Source organism: Drosophila virilis, chromosome 3, assembly GCF_030788295.1.
Source record: "Drosophila virilis strain 15010-1051.87 chromosome 3, Dvir_AGI_RSII-ME, whole genome shotgun sequence".
In the NCBI taxonomy this organism is placed as follows: Eukaryota; Metazoa; Arthropoda; class Insecta; order Diptera; family Drosophilidae; genus Drosophila; species Drosophila virilis.
In genome coordinates this window covers 3,654,826-3,674,521 of record NC_091545.1, presented here as the reverse complement: position 1 = coordinate 3,674,521, position 19,696 = coordinate 3,654,826, and the positions used below count along the sequence as shown (strand labels likewise).

Sequence of the window (19,696 nt, the reverse complement as noted above, 5' to 3'; positions counted from 1 at the left end):
GTTAAAAGTAGTTTAATAATAATGGAATGCTTTCCTATGTTTAATAACCTAAAATGGCGATATAATCAAAAGACAAATGCATATGTTTAATATATATATTATTGAAAGTTGTCTTGCTGCAGTGAAAATAAACGAAAAACAACAATATTCTTAGAACTATGTATATTTAATATTACAATTATATATGTATGTATCACACAAAAAGTAACAACAAATTATAAAAGCAATTCCCTTTATTTATTTAGAACACATTAAAAAAAAACTCACACTGAACACTGAAAAAACTTATGAAATTCTCTTCTTATCTTGAAAGCCACTAAAAAAAAAAAAAAAACAATATATATATATATATACATATATGAAAAACAATTGCATAACAAATTATATATTTATGTGAATAAAATGTAACTAATTCTCAAGGCAAACTAAAGCATAAAACTTAAAGAATTTTTGTTTGTTTTTTTTTTTTGCCCCGGCTAGAACTATCAGGCAATGACATGGTCACGCCTGGTATGCTGCGGTTAGGATAAGGCATGAGCTGCGTACTAATAGCAGGCTTCATATCTCTTCACTTTCAATGCCATGAAAACAAACATTCAAACAGCCGTTAAAAGCCATGTGCATTATGACATCATCAGCAGCAACAGCAGCAGCAGCTGAGCTTGAGCTTTTGAGAGCGGCTCGTATTAACACACAGAGAGAGAGAGCGACGCAACAATATAAATAACTGTAAGCTCTCGCACTGTTATTGCCGCTCTCTCGCTCTCCAACCGGTCACGTTATTAACATTACAGCGCTGCTTAACGCTTCTAGTTTTCTTTCTGTTGACTGTTTTGATGGCATGCTCAAAGCGCTTTTAGTATTTGTTGTGTGCGGACGTGTTTTATACGCAGCGTTCTCCAAAATAAACAAGAAATTAATACTTAACAATTGTGATAAACATTCCATTGGCCCGAGTGCAACGCTAAGCTACTTTTTGACCAACATAACGCACCCTACAAACCCGTTTCCAGCCTAAAATCCAGCAGCCGCAACAGCAGCAACCGCAACAAACATTAACATGTCGTCGAATCGTGCTCCAAAGAGTGGCTTTGCGGCCGAAGCGCAGCGCAAGGTAACCAAAATTTTGCCAAAAACAAATATACTGTTGAATGCCTGTGTATGTGTGTGTGCTTGTTAAGCTGCATTGCCTTTATTTGGGCATTTAAAGCCGAGTTGCGTCTGCTCTCGCGCGCCAAAAACCAGACTAAAAATGGTCTTAGAAATGACCTCATTCCAAATTCGCAATGCGCGTTGATAAGTCATCTTTAAGTATGCATGACTGTGTGTGTGTGTGTGTGTGTGTTTGTATCTAAGTATCTGGCCATGCATGCATAATCTCTTGAGCGTAAACTTAATTAAGCGATTGATTGCGCTTTAACTGCAGCATTGTTGAGCTTCAATTAGTTGCATTGAGCGAATGTTCGTCTCTAAGTCCAGTTGCTATGCGCCTTGCGCTCAGCTGCAGCGAGCGAAGGGATCGCAGCAGCCGCAAAGCTCCCTCGTTCATTGTTTGCATCTCTCTTAAACTAATTTGACATTAGCGACGCTTATTTACAGCATTTTACATATATACGGAACTGGCTTTGTATGTATCCCAGACCCCTCCCCCCCCCACACTCTCTCTGTCACTCTCTTTACCGGCCCCCCTTTGGCAATTACGCAATGCACTGTCCCTGTGGCAGCGCCGAAGGCAAAGAGACGTGAGTGAAATTTGAAATCGTATATGTTGTGCGTCGTTGCGGGAGGGGGGCGGAGGTGGGGGATAGGATTAAGTGCAGTCCGCTAATGGACGACAACTACAAAAACAACTACAGTCTACAGTTACATTGGCATTGGCCAAGCAAAATAACAAAAAAAATAAAACAGAAAAAGGCACCAAACGAGGGACATTCCCTTAGCGTTGTCGCCCCGCCGCTTGCCGCATGGCTTGTTGCTGCGCCTCTGCCTCCCTTTTTTATTTTCTCCCCCTTTTCGCGGCGATCAACGGCTTCGCAGGAGCGAGAGAGAGCGCGATGATGTCATTGGGCTGCCTGCCAGCTGCCCGTCTTCGTTAACTTCCAAAAAAAAAAAAAAATATTGAAGAAGCCGCAAGAAAGTTACCTACGATTTGACGAAGTTTGAATGCCCTTCCTTACTACTAGATATATTTGCTAATAACGAGAAATAGTTGCGACATGATCAAGATAATTTGAACATTTTTCAAGTGTCGCAAATTAAAACACATTTTTCGGTAGAAAGCAATGATATATATCTATGATAAATATAACTAGCGTATACAATCCGTGACGAAATTAGTATACCCTTCGCAAGGGTATCGTACGCAGCGATAGCACCTTTTGACGCACTAACACACATGCGCGCCGCACTTAAAAGTCTGTAAATAGGTGTGTGCGTGTGCGTGCGCGCATGTATGTGTGGCATAAGCAAACAAAAACAACATGCCGCTGAATCAACTTTTAAAAATTGTTTGCCCATTTGACTATCTATCTGTCTGTGTGTGTGTGTGTGTGTGCTTGTGTGTGTGCGAGAGCCGATTCAGTTGCCAGTTATTTTTGTGTACTTTTATGGCAACGACTCAAATTTCAGCAAAATCGAGCAACTATTGAAAGGCGCAACAGTCACCCCCCCCCCCCCCCCTCTCTCTCTCTCTCTCTCTACCCACTCTTCACCATTTTCATCGACCATTTACCCAGATTCAACATTCTAACCAAACCCTAAGCGTAACCCTAGGCGCCCCTCCACGACCCCGCTGTGACCATGTTGCCATTAATTAGTCGTTCGCTTGTCTGTTGTTCGCCCATTCGTCTTCCATGTATATGGGTACCCATAGAAGCGTTAGCACGTACCTATAGTAATCACTGGAACACAGACACAGACACACGCACACAGGCAAACATAGATATGGTCACATTAATACATCCGCAGCAAGTACCCATCGGTATCAGTTTACCAAATGGAACTTGCCGAGCTCTTCCAGGTTCGTTGTTTTTTTTTTTTTTTTTTATAACAAAAAAAATGATGTACTGTCTGCGTATAGAAGAGCTACGCATTATAATTGTTGTAGATAAGCCATAAAAAGTGTTGGCAACATAGTTAATCATAAATCAAGTGTTGTTTGGATTTCCGGTGAAACTCGGTTTGCCAACGAAAATAGAAAATAGAGTTCCCATTTTAATGCTGGAATTGAAATAAACCGGGCTTAACATTATACATTTGTCAACATTGTAACACTGTGCAGTGTTGTGCAATGTTTATATTTTGGCATAACAAAAATACAAGAGAAAAACAGCTAAAATCCGACACATCATTGACCTCGTTTAATTTGCGGTATTCAAAGCTCGAGTGCTTATATATTTATTTTTTGGCTGTTTCTTTTTTTTTCGAATATCGGTCATTCGCAAAGCTTTGTAATTGTCAGCGAGCAGCAGCCGTGACACATCGAAAAGAAAGCGAAAATGAATAATCGCAAGTGGCGAACAGATTTGACGATAGTTTTTTTTTTCTCCCTTTTTAAGCGTCGCTTACTTGCACGTAATGCCTCTCACACACACACACACACAGAGAGAGAGAGCTACGCCCACATGTACACGCACACACGCATGCTCTATTATTTCGTTAAGTTATGCGTCAACTGTTTAGATTTTTTTTTTTTGTCTTAACTAATCATTTTGCGCTGAGTTATTGCTTACGCTCAAAACTCAATAATGACATCATCTGGCCGATCGTTTTAACTCTGTGTATCCCTGCCACATTATCATTACGCAATGATCCGTTGCCTCGCCGCTAAACGTAAGTGCGAATGAGACAAAAGATGCACATAAATATTTTATACATTACGCGCGACTTCTTGAAACGGAAACTTGCGTCAGCTTTTGTTAGATTTATGCGACCCTAACCACACACACACACACACACACACACACACACACACATACATATGTATTTATAGACTCCTTGAAGCCTCGCATGTCAGTCAACAGCATCTGCTGACTGGCAATTACCTATTTCCATAGATCACACTCTTCCTGAGGGTATTTCGATTCTGTCACGGAATGTGTTACGCATCAAAATCATAACAAAGTCTTAAGTACGGTCTATATTACATGTATACTATATGTAAGAATGTATATACTAGAAATACTAGTACTATCGATATCTTATGTAGAATATATCGATAGCGTGCTTTTGTAGAATTTATCGATGCCCATTGCAACGAGATAACGTACTTTTGAATTGACATCTAAAAATAAAAGTAAACTAGAGAAATAAGGAATTGTTTAAACAAATTTTAAGAGAACGAAGTTTCACAAAAGCAACTAACGCACAAAAATCGAGTTTTTTTTCAAATGTTAGGGTATTTACTAGTTCACAACGCTGTACTTTTTTTGTACATTGCAATTTTTTGTAGTTTTTGGCAGTGGGTGTTTGCCAAGATGAGTATTTTTTTCGCTTTGCCGCGTTGGCGCTGTTCAACACTGACAATTTGCTTGGGGCTTGAGTCCGGTTTTGGCTCGCCCGCAGCTTTACAATTTGTGTTCGAAGGGGGGCGAATCAGCAGGTCTTTAGCAAGTTGTGTGTGCTTTTGGCATGGGGCACTTTTAATTTAACTAAAAGCCCTTTCGAGCTAATGAAGAGGCTTTCAGGCTTGGCCCTTGCTAATGCGCCTTGCGTGTGCGGGCAGCCAACAACACCCATATATATTTGTTTTACTGTACAGTAAACCGTATCTGGCAACTCCATCAAAAACTTCTGAAAAAAAATTTAAATAAAATAATTAGTTTCTCCCAGTTGTTTTGCATTGTCGCGCTGCTCTGTAATTGCGCGTAATCGCGCCTCATTTATCAACTGACCCACAGACCCAGTCAGAGGTCTGGCCTCAATGTCAGTGTCGTCTCTGATAGGTTACGGCACACTTGGCGAAAACTTCTGGGAAGTTGGTTTTATATCATTCATGACTTGAATCAAGTAGAAAATAGGCATTTTTAAAATATGCGAACTTAAGATTTGCATGAAACATTTCCTAGACTTACAAATTGTTCGTAAATTCTATATAATATTTAGACTCAAGATAAGCATGAAACATTTTCCAGATTTGGGAATATGGGAGGATATGAGAAACTTGGATTAAGTAGAAAATACTTAATTTAATAGTTTGCATGCTTAAAATATGTATGAAACATTTCCTAGATTTCTTAAAAGTATTTGGCAACTGCTTTGGCAACTTCGTTTAAGTAAAAAGTGCTTGCAACATGAACTTGCATGCTTAAAAAAAGCGTGAATCCATTTAAACACAAAAATATATAAAGTTGAGGATAAAGTTTATTAAGGACTGCATCTGAGCTTTGCTTTTCAGAACTTTGGAAACTTAAGAAAAACTTCGTCAAATCAAGAATTTTAACACAATTCACTTGATTATTTTGCTAAGTGTATGCGCCCGCAGTGCCGAAATGTTGGCGAAATGTTCTTTTTTGTTTTTTTAACTGCTTTTAAGAACATGGCCTAGAAAACAATTGTTTTCGATATTGTTGAGTAGAAACAGAGAATACGTTGATAAGCGAATTCCGCTCCCGCCCGGCGCGACATTTATTTCTGTATACACATACTTTTTGCGCTCTCTTCGATAAGGCAAAGCACACACACACACACACTCACACACACACTCACACACACACATGCATGTGTTCAATTATTTACTGTACTTCAACACAGTGAAGAAGAGGAAGAGCAAGAAGTGCAGGAAGAAGCAGAAAATCATATTTGTCGTCGAATTTCGCGGCGACCTCATCGCGAAACCATGTTCGGAGGGCTGCTGACTCATTGAAATTATTTTGTATATGGAGGAAAGAGAAAAAACAAATTAAAATAAAAAGCTCAAAAAGAAGAAGAAACAAAATATTGTTCGTTGGGTTAAAGAGGGGTCTATTGTAATTGTGCTAAATGCAAATGCATGCAACCGACAGAAGGAAGCAGCTCCGATTCCATACAGTATATATTGCATATATGTTCTTGATCAGCATCAATAGCCGAGTCGAGTCCGTCTGTCTGAACCGGAGCTGGAACTGTAGCTCCTCCAAGCGTTTGTTTCCGATAAACGATAACTTGCGCCGTTTCCAGGCAATCGATAAATATCTATATCGAAATTCGGTTTTTTGAGCAATTTGGATAAATATTAAGAGCTAGAGTCACCAAACGTGATATGTTACTTCTAGAATAGTGGAGGGTTCAGGGTATCCACTAGTCGGTAGCGCCCGTTCCTTTTGACCCCCCCTTTTGTTATCATATGTTGTAAGCCGTGTTTGCCAATTCTCAGTTGCCAATTCCAAATTCCAGTAAATAAACAAATAAATAAACAACAACAAAAAAAAATCTATAAATATTTATGCATCGAACGCAAAATGTGTAAGAAATCGTTCGAATTCATTAACATGTCTAAAACGGCTTTTTATTTATGTGCTTAAATAAACATAAAACTGTAGCCAGCTCTTAGAATCTCTTGGCCATAATCTATGCATATTTCATCAAAATTTATTCATATCGCCTCGAGGGCGTCAATTTATCTGCCATCAACCAAATTATTGTGCTCATCATCGTCGTCGTCGTCTCGAGAAAATGTCAATCAATATCGATTTTTATTAATTGTTTTTGAAAAATCATGATAAATTGTCCAAAAGCTCAAACCTTTTGTTCTCAGCAATCTTTTCTTTCTTTTCTCTTCTGTTTTTTTTTTTCGGGGTTAACAGCTTTTATCTAATGAGCCGAACAGGTTGTTAAACCTTTTAACCGTTATGCCAAATTTGGCTTTCCAATTGCGGTAATTGCGTAGATTGCTAAAACGCTCGATAACAGTATCGATAATTGCTGCTATTAGATGGTCAACTTTCAGCAGCGGTAACATTATCGATAATTGCGACTGTTAAGTATTATTTGAAAGATAGTCAGCTCTTGGTAAAGATAACGGCTGTTAAGTATATTTTGAAGATGGCAAACTTTTGCCAACGATAACATTATCGATAATTGCGTCTGTTAAGTATATTCAAATAACATTATCGATAATTGCGGCTGTTAAGCGCATTTCAAATATCAAGGGAACCACAGCAAAAGCAGTGCAAACTCATATATAACAAATGAATTCTAGCACAGTCGAGACTGCCTGACTTAAAGATACCCTGTACCCTGCTGCAATAAAAATAGATTGGTGTTTTCTTTTCTGGGGGCAATATGTTTGATTTTGCCAAAACTTGAGTAGAGTATGTCTTGTCTCTAGTTCCTATACTAAGCTCTTATACTAAGTTCTTATACAAGTTCTTATACAGGAGCTGCCTCGAGGCTACCCGTCGCATACAAGCCCTAGTTATACCCTCTTTTCTGAGGGTAAAAAGCATTTGGTTTGTTCGTTGATTTACATTTTAACGGCCTTTAAATAGATCTGCATATCGGCTACCTGATCGGCCCATTAAATATTTTCATTGGGTTTCGCCTGCAATGAACAGCTCATAAAAATTTGCTTATCAATATGAGAACGAACTACCGTTGCGATCGGCTGCGGCCCGGCACAGTGCATTCACCTTCACTTTTGCACTGCACAAATACAGCCCACGTTCCCACCTGCAGCCCCTGTGCATTTCCCTTTTACAGGGCGGGCAGCCTGTGCGATAAGGGACAAGCAGAACAACAATATTTATACGCTGTTTACCAAGTGGTAAATGGGGTATATGGGTTTTGAGTTTGACTTTCAACTAAATAGTCGAGAAAATCTAGAGCTAGAGTGGCTTACAGTTTTAAAATCCTTGACTTTTGCTTACAGTTTAAGAGTCACAAGGTCGCTGATTAAATGGCTCATAGTTTGAAAGTCTGAAGATCATGCGCGCCCCTACAAATTGAAGCAATATATATATCACAGTTTACAAGTCATTGACTTTTGCTTACAGTTTTAGAGTCATGAATTCGATGAATTAATCGATAACCGTTTTTAAGTCTTTGACTTGAGCTTACAGTCTTACAGTCGCGAAGACATTTATTTAATGGCTTACAGTTTGACAATCATTGAATTTGTCATACAGTTTAACAAGAACAACTGATTATGTGGCTCATAGTTTAAAGTTTTAGAGTCACGGGATCACTCACGGTTTAAAAGTCTTCGACTTGAGCTTACATTCTTACATTCACTGCGTTTAGCTGTCTCTGAAGAGCGAGCCATGCGACCAAAAAACTGTACAGTTTGAAGTGAACTGCTTTAGCTAACAGTTTTAGAGTCACCAAACCACAAATTAAGAAGATGCTTTCTGAACCTCATTTTCCGTAGTTACTTTTTGCACTGTGAACAGAGTATTGGCACGTCTGGAACGCTTTCAGTTGTTTTCGCTTTGTCAATTGCAAAAAGCAACACAAACATAGGCGCAATCAAAGCGAGCAACCACTTCAATTGGCGACAAACCCAACATTTGTCTCTGAGATCATTTATTTTAATAGAGACGAGGGAGAGAGAGAGAGAGGGAGAGAGGGAGAGAGGGAGAGGAAGACTAATAAATGTTTGCTAATCTGAAATCGGTTAGCGACAGCAATTCAATTAAATATAACTAATAACTGCCTGATTTGAGCCAAATGGAAATACAACACGCAAAGCGCGAGTATTGACAACATTTTGTGGTTTAGCGCCACAGCCAAATGTCCACTCCAATAACGCTCAACAAGTGGGCCTCGATTCCAAAGCCAAAACGGTGCGAAGGACGCCCAAACAGCAGCCGGCTTAAGCTTTTACACCTTATATGGCCAAAAACACAAACAGGCAGCAAAAGCAGCAACAGCAGCAGCAGCAGTTCGACATAAGCAAATATGGTTATTGATTTGAGATTGAGAACGTGACTGAACTGACAATTTTTAGAGACATATGCTAAGAACTTTACGCTCAAATCAAGACTGAAATCAATCGATTCATAAGTTCAAAAAGAAAACCTTACAAAATTAGATTTAAATTGAAATCAAGTAGTTTTGGCTTGATTCAAGTTAAACCATGTCCAGTTTGAGCTTAACATTAACTCTTCACTTAAAAAAGGAAACCTGATTTTGTGTATAATATTTACATGATGCTGGCTCTTAACTTCAAATCAAATAAATCTTAAACTAAGAACAAACTTTCAATCTCTTAACTTCAAATCAAATAAATCTTAAGCTAAGTACAATTTATTCTTAAAAGAAACTGACTTTAAAAGTAAGTTAAGCGTAGCTCAATGTAATCTTAAAAAGAGTTCCTTTTAAAACTTCAAATAAGTTTCAAACTTACACACTTATTTCAAGCAAATTTAAAGTCTTTATAATCTTAAAAAGAGCTCCTTTTAAAACTGAATTTAAGACCTTCACATCTTTTTCAAGCTTTATAATCTTTAAAAGAATTTCTGTCAAAACTTGAAATAAGTTTATATTAGTTCTTAATCAAAAACTTATTTCAAGATCATTTAAAGTCTTTATAATCTTAAAAAGAGTTTCTTTTAAAACTTGATATAAGTTTATATTAGTTCTGAATTCAAAACCTTTACTTTATTTTATATACTTTCTTACATTACTTAAATCAAGAAAATGTCTACTAATTTCAAGACCATTTCGAGCGGATCTCAAATTTAGTGCGAATTATAAACAATTCAAATGCTCTTAGCTCGGTTTTTGGGTTTCTTCAAACTGTGCTTATCAAAGAAACGCCTTTTTCGAGCTGTGTATTTAATATATATATATATATATAGGGGTCTGATATATGGAAACTTATATTTTGGTGGGTTTTTTATTTGGGGAGTGACGATGTCTCGGAAACTGCAATCTTATCCTTATCCAAACTTGAATTATAGCCGTGCAGCTATACGAGTCGTGTTTATGGCCAATTAGCGATAGGTTGGCTTATCTGGAACTATTGGCCCAGATAACGCCAGAATATATATGGCTGGACATGATTGCATTTGCGAAGTGGCTTCAGTCTAACCGAGCACACTTGCCGTCGACATGTCGTATCAGTCCAAGGTGCTGCCAGTCCAGACGCATGGATATGGAAACATTATAAAGGATATGTGAGATAGTAAACTAAAGATTTCTCGCATTCTTATAGATCAATTCGAAGTACAGCGAGGAGCTGGCACAGGAGTCACTGGAATGGATTAAGGCCGTGACAGCCGAGCCGATCAACACATCCGGCGATACGGACAACTTCTTTGAGGTGCTCAAGGATGGCGTGATTCTGTGCAAGCTGGCCAATGCTTTGCAGCCCGGCTGCATCAAGAAGATCAACGAGAGCAAAATGGCCTTCAAGTGCATGGAGAACATTTCGGCATTCCTGGAGTGTGCCAAAAACTTTGGTGTGCCCACACAGGAGACCTTCCAGAGTGTCGATCTCTGGGAACGTCAGAATCTCAATTCTGTCGTCATCTGCTTGCAGTCGCTGGGTCGCAAGGTGAGCCACCGGCAAACACAGCTATTGTTATTGATTATTCATTAATGCCACGTTTCACATTCCAAACAGGCCTCAAACTTCAACAAGCCATCGATTGGGCCCAAGGAGGCGGACAAGAATGTGCGCAACTTTAGCGAGGAGCAGCTGCGTGCCGGCCAGAATGTTATCTCCCTACAGTACGGCTCCAATAAGGGCGCCACCCAGTCGGGCATTAACTTTGGCAACACCAGGCACATGTAGACGCTGCAACTTCTCACACACACACAACACACACACACAACACACACACACACACAAACACACATTCCGCAGTTAAGCCAAAACCAAAAGCTGACAATTTCCGTTTGGCCACGTTTGCCGCACATTCCGCTAAAACAGAAAGAAAGTGTATTTATAAAAAAGAGAAGGAGAATTGAATTGATCATGATTGCATCAGACGTAATAACATAAATTACTTTTAATTTAATATTATTAAGTACCCAAAACGTACGGATGAGCTTTTAGAATGATTATAATTCTATTTTCAACAACAAATAACCAACTACTGCATTTTGGCACGATTTAAACAATACAACAATATATACAGAACCAAGAAGCACTCAATTAACGTGCCATGACCAGAATATGTGGAAAACACATAAACGCAACGAATTGCCTTGTGGCTCAATTGCCGCCAAATTTCAAATTTAACGTCTTTTTAAACGTCAAACACAACGTTTACAGAGTTGTTGAACAAAACTAACCACCTGAATTTCAATCAATAGCTAAGCATTTAAAACGCATGTTAATCAAGAATCAAAACAGTTTAAAACAAATATACTATGTATTACGACACATTTAAATGATATATGTATTTTAAATGTTATTCAATGTTGAAAATAAATAATTATTCTTTTAACAATGGCGATTGATTATTTTGTTATATCGATATTTGGCGCGAGCGTGACAACAACTATCGCAGAAAAACTATCGATAACTGCATTGCGTGCGATCACACTGGCGGCTCGCAAACATTCCACGCTAAGGCCAAGCAAATCTTTCAAAGCATGGACAGTGCGATTTGCCGCATTTGCTTAAACTCATCTGTTACGCTTGTGGACATCTTCGCCAAGCGGCTGGAAATACACAAGGGCAAGCCGGAGCCATGCCTGGCGGATATGCTGAACGAGTGCGCCGATTGTCACATCAAATCCAATGATACACTGCCTCAGCACATTTGCCTGAGCTGCATACTGAGCGCACAGAACGCATTCCGATTCAAGCGCATGTGTGAGGAGAGCTACCGGCAGCTGGTGGCCAGCGCCAAATGCAACTTGCTCAATGGAACTAATGGCACGCCAATAAAGGACGACACGAAGGGGTTATGCATCAAGCAGGAGCAAGAGATGACAGCTGACGAAGCGTCCAGCGTAGTTGACTCTGATTCCAGCCAGAAACGCACACCAACGCCAACCAAAGCCAGCCCGCCACGACATGAGCTAAAGCGTCCCAGATCCACGATCAACTGCAGCCAGCGCCCGCGGCGTTCCAGTGGCAGCCGTCAAAGGACGACCGCATCCTCACGAAGCAGTCGCTCTCGTACACCCGTGCCCGTGCCTGTGCCCCTGCCCAATGCCAACAAAAGCAAACGCGTTGAGTCTAAAGAAACGCTGCGAAGAGCAGGCGTCCAGCCGCAAACAGAGCCGAGCGCTGAGGAGGCGCCCAGCGAGCTTAGCTCAAAGCCGTACAAGTGCCAAATGTGCGGCAAGCAATTCGCCCATATGAGCATTTTGAGCCTGCACAAGAAGTGAGTAAATGTGGCCACATAACTTGTTCGCATGTATCTTATTTGAAATGCTTCACAGATGGCACCTCGCAAGCAAGTCCAGTGCCAGGATCATTGCCAGGCCAAAGTTGGACAAGAAAAGTAACCGATGCACCATTTGCGAAAAGCAATATGCAACCAATCAATTGCTCAGAAGACACATTGCGACACACAGCACGGAACGTCCATATGCGTGCACCATCTGCCCAACATCCTTTCGACTGGTCACCAATCTCAAGAGGCACATGCGCCACCATACGGGCGAACGTCCCTTTAAGTGTCCATGGTGTGCCGAATCGTTTGCGCGAAGCGACTATTGTCGCAGCCACATGGAGAAGGCTCACAGTGGTCGAACGTTTCCCGGAAGATTGTCGTAAGTAGCACAATTCCATTCTCCGGCTTGTTTATCAACACATCAATTTAATTTGCAGCCGAAAGTCGTAGTCGAGTGAGCCACATTGCCGCAATACGGTTGAAGCAGCAGACACCGGATACCTTTGAGTATTCAAATTGAAAAAAGATAAGGAAGCGTTAAAATGCTCCAATTTTATGCTAGCATGTAATATAAATTTGTAAAATACTATTAAAAATCTAAAAATTGGCTTAAATTCGATAGTTTGGTGCAATGAATTAAAATAACATCGATACACTGTCTATCGGTATTCTCACATCTCTATTATGCAGCCGGGCTCATGGTTAGGCGCAGCCAAGATTGTCAATGAGTGTGCAACTTTTAACTCTCATTGCAATCAAAGAACCATTTCAAGGACTTTGTTTTCGAAACAACTATAAATTTTAAAGAAAATTGCATTAAAAGTGCTTTAACAAAATGTAAAATACGTGCATAGCTGTGAAAAACAACAAGTTCTAAGTGACATGGACAATTAGCAACATGCAGTGTGTGACGTCACAGGTGCATCAGCGCAACACGTAACCTTGGCCTTGTATGCTTCATGAAAATTGCAAGTGCGCAAATAGCGTAAAATTTTTATCTCTATATATATATAAAATATGGACGCCGACAGCAGTTCCCGTTCACCAAGAGGTCCGTATTGTGTTAAATATAATTATTAAGCATATTGTGCATACAATATTTTTGTTGTTTTTTTTCTAGTGACAAATTGTGTGAAAAGTGATTTACAATGGAACGCACAAAATGGACGCGTAAACGAAGCATTTCCGTAACCAAAACGCAGACGCCGGAAGCTAAACAAGAGGAAATGAATGAAAACCTAACAACACGCCGAGCCAAGCAACACGCCTAATACTGAAAATGCCCTTTTTAATGTGTATTGCATGTAGATACAAGGCGGCGTTCACGCCAAAGGGAGAAGATGCCATATTTCGCAGACGAGGTGCGGGAACGGGATCGGGTGCGCAATCTGCGCAAGCTAAAAACAACACAGAAACGCACACCAACACCGCCCAGAGAGCGCCGGTCTCGCCATGAACGTCCGCGTTCCCGATCTAGAACCCATTCGCCGGAGCAGAGCCGCTGCCAGCGACGGCGTTCCAGAAGCTATGTGCGTCATCGCAGCGTCAGCCGCCAGAAGACCTCCTCATCCAGCTGCTCGCGTCGCCGGCGTAGTCGCAGTCGAAGTCGGAGTCGGGGTCGCTCTCGAACGCCACGAATTATAACGGTGCCCGTGCCAGTGCCTGCGGCAGAGTATTCGTATGCCTACGTGAGTAGCTCTGGTGATCCTTCCTCCGCGTTAATCAATTAATTAATGAACTTTGTTTTTCAGGGCTGGCCGCCGCCGCGTCCACACTTTAATCCCATGTATGGCGCGCTGCCATTTGGAATGCAGCCGCGTCCTTTGAATCCATACTTTGGGTCCTATGCGCGACCTCCGCCGTTTCGATACCGTGCCGGGCCGTTCCGTCCGCATCCGCGCTATAGCTATAGGAATGATCGGCAGGCGCCGAATTGAGTTTTTAAACATTACATAATTACAAATTTATTTACTCAACTGCTATATACATTCGTGTGTGGGTTTTGTACATTCAATTAATAAATAAAACACATGAAACTAATTTTTAAAAAAAAAACATACAAAAATATTGCATTTCTTGAACGGGTCTTGAAGGAGAGAGTGCGAGAGAGCGGGAGAGGGAAGGGAGTTGGGGTGAGGGGGGGAGGGGGTTTAAATTTGATTAAATCAGGCGCTAGAATGTCGCAACTAAAAGTCACACGAGGAGTAGGCTAATCACGTTCAACTTAACGACTACATTATGCCGACTTTATACATGCACATTTACACATACATACACACACACATATATATATATACATATATATATGCTGTTTTGTTTAGAGAGAACTAACACTAGGGGAACTCCTAAGATTCATATGTATATATATATATAATAGAGCACTATGTCAATAAATTATAAAAAATATATATATATATATAGATCATTTTTGCTGTTGTGCTAACACAGTTGTTTGTGTTAAAGCTCGACCCGAGGACGAAACTGCAGCCGTAACGGTGGATCTCGAAAACGCCAACGCGTCACATAGACAAATTTCAGCGTATGATCCTTGCCCAATAGCTCCTCATTACACAGTATATCGATCTGTAAGCGAAACACAATCGTTACGATAATGTATCGCATATCTCAATATCGATGAATCGATGCTCACCTCACGATACTTTTCGATGCCGTTGAGTATCTTCTTGGCGACCAGCTTTTTCAGATGCGTTATCGTCGCCTGCGAACTGCAGCGTATAAAGCGTCTTTGCAGATTCTTAAAGTTATTGCTAATGCATTCGAGGCACACGTTGACCTGTTCGTCGAGACGATGGAAATCGGATTCGGCATGCGCGTCCATCACCTTCTCGTTGTCGTCCTCGTGATTTTGCGTTATATCCTTGGGGCATGGCATATTTCGGCTCTTGTAGAAGTCACGTTCACGCCGCGATTCATCTACAGGTAGGCGGGAGAGAGAGAGAGAGAGAGAGAGAGCGAGAGAGAGGGAGGGTGGTAGGGGGATCAGCTTAATACAATGTTTGACAAATGTTTGGTTTTTTGTTGAGTTGTCGCTACCTTCTTGCAGCTTTGGCACCAATTTGTACACAATGTCCTGCATGGTGCGATCGAAGCTGATATACTGCAGCGGGTGTGACTGATGTATGATGTTGTCGCAGGTGGGGCATGTCTTTTTCTCCTCCAGATGCTTGACCAGACAGCTTTTGCAAACTGTAAAACGGGACCATGCAAAATATCCATCAATATATATATATATAAATGTATGCGTGTGTGTGTGTGGGCGTGTGTTCGTGATATGGTTAAATGTACATGTATATGTATGTAGAGTCTGCAAGGTTCCTTAACATTCTTGCGTTGTATTTGACTTATGTTAAAAAAAAGAAAAGCGTAGGATTAAGTTTTGGCGTTGCCAGCCTTTGCCACACACAAAGAATTCAACTCCCACGCGATCAGCCGGCAACGTTTGCGACGTCTGCCAGCGCCGAGCCTAACAGGGCTTTGGCTTAAGTTTTGGTTGTTTATTGTAGATAACGGTAACCGTTCGGCGGCTCAACATGACTGCGCGCAACAGCAAGCAAAGGCGAACCGGTGCAGGTGCTGCCGCCACTTGAACTGTAACTGGCAATTAGCAAACAGCATAGAGCAAAGGCAACTCACATGTGTGCAGACACTCCGTCACTGTGGTCGCATCTATGAAGTAACCGCCGCAGATTTTACACGTAATATGCGGATTGATGGTCTTTAGCTTGACGCGCCGCTCCATTTTGGCAGTTTGATTAACAATTTCTTATGAAATAAATAACTCGCTCGCATAAAATTCTCTCCCTCGCTCGGCGAACAATTTGTTGTCTTTTGCGTTTGTTGGCGAAAATTCGCTTGCCTATTGCGCCAAATTGTGCGCAAACGTATTTTCAACACTCAACATATTGTTGCACATCTTAGCTATACATTTGAACGGTAATTTAGCTATTATTTTTAAACAAATAAAAGAAATCACGACCAAATTGTGTGTACGTGTACGTGTGTGAGTGTGAGTGTACGTGTACATTGACCATTGTGAATGGCAATTCTCATATCGTTATCGTGCACGGTGAATGGCCATTATGCTAATGGCGCTGCCAGATGTTTCAATAGATCCAGCTTAACCGAAACATTTTCAACTAATTTAAATGTCTACGCTACGCTATGCTAAATAGAACTATCCAATATTAAATAAAAATAATTAAAAATAAGTCTCTAGCTGCACTAGTAACAGCAATTGTACAGATTGGCAATTAATCGACCCGCCACCACAGTACCTGCTGCTGTAATCGGCAAAACTGTTAATTCAAATTTCTAGCTCACTTAATAACTATCAGCAAATAAATGCACTGCTTTAGCTTTTGTTAATAAGTTTCCGTTTAGCTTCACAGAGCAACTTTTGCTTGTTTTGTTTATAAAAATTCGTTTCATTTTGCCTGCGTTAGAACAGTGTGTGCTGTTAGTTACTAGCTGCTGTTATGTTATTAACATTTCAAAAGAATACCGCAAAAAATACCACAATATTGATTTTTGGCACTTGTTGCTTGCTAACAAATAAGTTTTGCGTGCTTGTTCTCAGTTAATTAAATCAGAATACCTGAATTAACAAGTGCTGCTGTCAATTTACAGTCAAAGCAGCAACAACAACAATAAATAACTTGATTTCAGGCCAAAAACCCCGCAACAATTTAGCCAGAAAAGCTTGACTCGACGTGTTTTTGAGTCATTTTGCCGCTCACTTAACAAGTTGTTGCCTTTTGCTGACTTCAGTTGAGTTTAAACCGTCAAACTGGCAGCACGCATCATGTCCGCGGGTCGCGTAGTCATCTATGGAGGCAAGGGCGCACTGGGCTCCGCCTGCGTCGATTATTTCAAAGCCAATAACTATGTAAGTCTCAAAGCCTTTCACTTTGGATTGCAATGCGATTGTTTAATACAAATGTAACCTTCAGTGGGTTGGCAGCATTGATCTGAGCGAAAACGAGCAAGCGGACGCGAGCGTTGTGGTGCCACGCGATGCCAGCTGGGAGGATCAGGAGTCGTCTGTCATTTGCAAAGTGGCCGAATCTCTGGCTGGCCAAAAGCTGGACGCTGTCATCTGTGTGGCCGGCGGCTGGGCCGGTGGCAATGCCAAGAAGGGTAAGTCAGCCAACCGAAAGAAAGGAGCAGCTTGGCTAACACTTCTCTTGATCTGCATGTAGATCTGGCCAAGAGCGCGGATCTGATGTGGCGCCAGAGCGTCTGGAGCTCGACCATCTCGGCCGCCTTGGCTGCACAGCATCTGAAGGCTGGCGGCTTGCTGGCGCTGACGGGCGCCAAGCCCGCACTGGCCGGCACGCCCGGCATGATTGGCTATGGCATGGCCAAGGCGGCTGTGCATCAGCTGACACGCTCGCTGGCCGGCGAGAATTCTGGCCTGCCCAGCGATGCGCTCGTCGTCTCCATACTGCCCGTCACCCTGGACACGCCCATGAATCGCAAATGGATGCCGAAATCCGATTTTAGCAGCTGGACCCCACTCACAGAAGTCGCCCAGCTCTTTGGCAAATGGACCCAGGACCAGGAACGCCCCAAAACGGGCGCCCTGCTGCAGCTGATCACAAAGAACGGCATTACGGAGCTCATTCCGGCGGAGTAGACAGCGAGTACAGCCGACTTTGATATTGTTATACTCTATATATATACTATATATAATGCTTGTGCTTAAACAATTAATAAATAGCAGAGAGAAGGGAGAAGAGAGAGAAGTTATCTGCGGGTTGCCTAAGGTTAGATGCACCTAAAAATCATGCTTAGCATCTCTTTTTCAGACTCGACTTATTCATATAGAACATAGTTATCCGACCTTGTGTGCATATTCATTATAAATAATATATCTGAATAAACATGAGTTTTCTGATAATGAACAGATTCTTTGAGCAGCAAATTGTTGCTGGGTTTAGTCAAGAAATCTTGAATCTCTTTAGGGGTCAAAGTTTATACAATAGATAATATAGTAAACCGATCCGAATGCCGCCGGCATAAGTTCTTGCCACAACTTAAAGACAGCCTTAAGACTAAGAAATGGGCAACTACTGTTCAAATATTTACTATATATATATATATATATATGTATACTATATCTGCTAGCAGATGTCTCAATGTTGGAACTGCCTTTGCCAGGGGCATGGGAAACGTTTTGCGCTCGCTTTCGTTTAATGCTTTCCGTTTTTGTTTACAGCATTTGGGATAACCTATTGAACCGTGATAATGCAGCGTTACGCTTACGTCTTTTTCTTCTTCATGATTTTCATGAAGAGCACCATGGCTGGAAAGAGATGAGGAGGAGGAGAAGGAGAAGTTAGAATTGGATTTGAAATCAAAGTCGACTTCAGATGATTCACCTATAAAGACGACAATAACGAAGACAATCATTAGCCAGAGCCAGCATTTGTAGGCCTTGCGGGAGTGCTGCTCCAGCTTGTCGGCCTCCTTGCCAAGCGAATTGATGTTGCGATCGGCCATGCCGGTGGAACGGGACACCACCTCCGTATCGCGTTTAATAATACGATTCGCCGTTTCGGTTTGCTCCTTCAGGTTGCGCGTCAGCGATAGCATGTGCTCCGTTATCTTCTCCTGCGCATTGTTGTAATACTTGACCGCCTCGTTCATGTTGTTCCCGTTGATCGTCTCGCCAGGCGTTGCCTCATCCGCGCCACGTCGTCGACGCAGCGCGTCCGCATCTAATGAAGAGAAAGAGAAAATTGGTTAATAAGTGCCTGGAGTTGCCTGTGCTTGGCTACCTTGCAGCAGATCCTTGCGCAGCTCGTTGTGCCTGGCTGTGTTCTGCAGCTGACGCATCTCCTGGAGCGCAATTTCGCTGGCCGAATCCGAACGCTTCGAAGTTGCATGCGAATTGTTGTTTGTGGTGTAGCCGGTGGTCAGCTTTAGGGCAGCCAGGCGTTCCTTATAGCTGGGTATGCGCGCCGCGCTTTGTGCACTGTGCAGGAGTAGGAGAGAGCTTGAGTTTGAGATTCACGTACGCAAGGATGCACTCACTCGTCCAGCGCCGCCAGCTCGGCAATCATGGTGTCAAGGGATTTGAGAAACTTTTGCAGCCGCCAAAAGTTGTCCTCGCTTTTGGCGAGATCCTCGCAGTTGGCCAGCAGCGTTCGAATGTTAACATTTAATTTCGTGGCCATTTTATATATAAAAACATTAAACACTTAATAATCGCTAGCTAATAACACAAATCTCTGTCTATCGATAGCAGTTTTGTATTTTTTGAGCTATCGATAACATGACATCACGCGCTATGTATGCAGCGCCAAGCACGATCATCGAACATCAACTGCAAGCAAACTGTTTTTTTGCTTATGAATTGAATATTTGTTTGCAATTCCATAGCAATTGTTGATTTTGTACAA

General features: G+C 41.5%; 6 protein-coding genes across 8 annotated transcripts; 4 read left to right on the top strand and 2 right to left on the bottom strand.

Moving 5' to 3' along the window:
- The first annotated feature begins 849 nt into the window (after nucleotides 1-849).
- Chd64 (calponin 3) lies at nucleotides 850-11,375 on the top strand. 2 transcript variants are annotated; one of them, XM_002046269.4, is made up of 3 exons: nucleotides 850-1,114; nucleotides 10,133-10,474; nucleotides 10,544-11,375. In XM_002046269.4, the coding sequence occupies exons 1-3, from the start codon at nucleotides 1,061-1,063 to the stop codon at nucleotides 10,712-10,714; spliced, it is 567 nt and encodes a 188-aa protein (XP_002046305.1). In that variant the 5' UTR covers nucleotides 850-1,060; the 3' UTR covers nucleotides 10,715-11,375. The 2 variants fall into 2 exon arrangements, with proteins under 2 accessions (XP_002046305.1, XP_015030985.1); XM_015175499.3 differs by lacking the exon at nucleotides 850-1,114 and adding an exon at nucleotides 10,015-10,047.
- Nucleotides 11,376-11,454: 79 nt separating this feature from the next.
- Nucleotides 11,455-12,886, top strand: LOC6624097 (zinc finger protein Paris). Its single transcript, XM_002046268.4, has 3 exons — nucleotides 11,455-12,260; nucleotides 12,319-12,651; nucleotides 12,710-12,886. The coding sequence occupies exons 1-3, from the start codon at nucleotides 11,521-11,523 to the stop codon at nucleotides 12,720-12,722; spliced, it is 1,086 nt and encodes a 361-aa protein (XP_002046304.2). The 5' UTR covers nucleotides 11,455-11,520; the 3' UTR covers nucleotides 12,723-12,886.
- A 94-nt stretch (nucleotides 12,887-12,980) lies between these two features.
- tra (transformer) lies at nucleotides 12,981-14,337 on the top strand. 2 transcript variants are annotated; one of them, XM_002046267.4, is made up of 3 exons: nucleotides 12,981-13,323; nucleotides 13,581-13,960; nucleotides 14,024-14,337. In XM_002046267.4, the coding sequence occupies exons 1-3, from the start codon at nucleotides 13,290-13,292 to the stop codon at nucleotides 14,207-14,209; spliced, it is 600 nt and encodes a 199-aa protein (XP_002046303.2). In that variant the 5' UTR covers nucleotides 12,981-13,289; the 3' UTR covers nucleotides 14,210-14,337. The 2 variants fall into 2 exon arrangements, with proteins under 2 accessions (XP_002046303.2, XP_032291354.1); XM_032435463.2 differs by having other exon boundaries at nucleotides 12,984-13,323; nucleotides 13,393-13,960.
- Nucleotides 14,221-16,309, bottom strand: l(3)73Ah (lethal (3) 73Ah). Its single transcript, XM_002046266.4, has 4 exons — nucleotides 15,927-16,309; nucleotides 15,327-15,479; nucleotides 14,923-15,206; nucleotides 14,221-14,855 (listed from the first exon to the last, which is right to left on the bottom strand). The coding sequence occupies exons 1-4, from the start codon at nucleotides 16,030-16,032 to the stop codon at nucleotides 14,730-14,732; spliced, it is 669 nt and encodes a 222-aa protein (XP_002046302.1). The 5' UTR covers nucleotides 16,033-16,309; the 3' UTR covers nucleotides 14,221-14,729.
- A 726-nt stretch (nucleotides 16,310-17,035) lies between these two features.
- Nucleotides 17,036-18,028, top strand: Dhpr (dihydropteridine reductase). The gene is made up of 3 exons (XM_002046265.4): nucleotides 17,036-17,178; nucleotides 17,243-17,429; nucleotides 17,492-18,028. Exons 1-3 carry the CDS (start codon nucleotides 17,095-17,097, stop codon nucleotides 17,926-17,928), a joined length of 708 nt encoding a protein of 235 aa, XP_002046301.1. The 5' UTR covers nucleotides 17,036-17,094; the 3' UTR covers nucleotides 17,929-18,028.
- A 334-nt stretch (nucleotides 18,029-18,362) lies between these two features.
- On the bottom strand, nucleotides 18,363-19,538 carry Use1 (Vesicle transport protein Use1). The gene is made up of 4 exons (XM_002046264.4): nucleotides 19,329-19,538; nucleotides 19,073-19,269; nucleotides 18,674-19,012; nucleotides 18,363-18,597 (listed from the first exon to the last, which is right to left on the bottom strand). Exons 1-4 carry the CDS (start codon nucleotides 19,469-19,471, stop codon nucleotides 18,554-18,556), a joined length of 723 nt encoding a protein of 240 aa, XP_002046300.1. The 5' UTR covers nucleotides 19,472-19,538; the 3' UTR covers nucleotides 18,363-18,553.
- Between the last annotated feature and the right edge of the window lie 158 nt (nucleotides 19,539-19,696).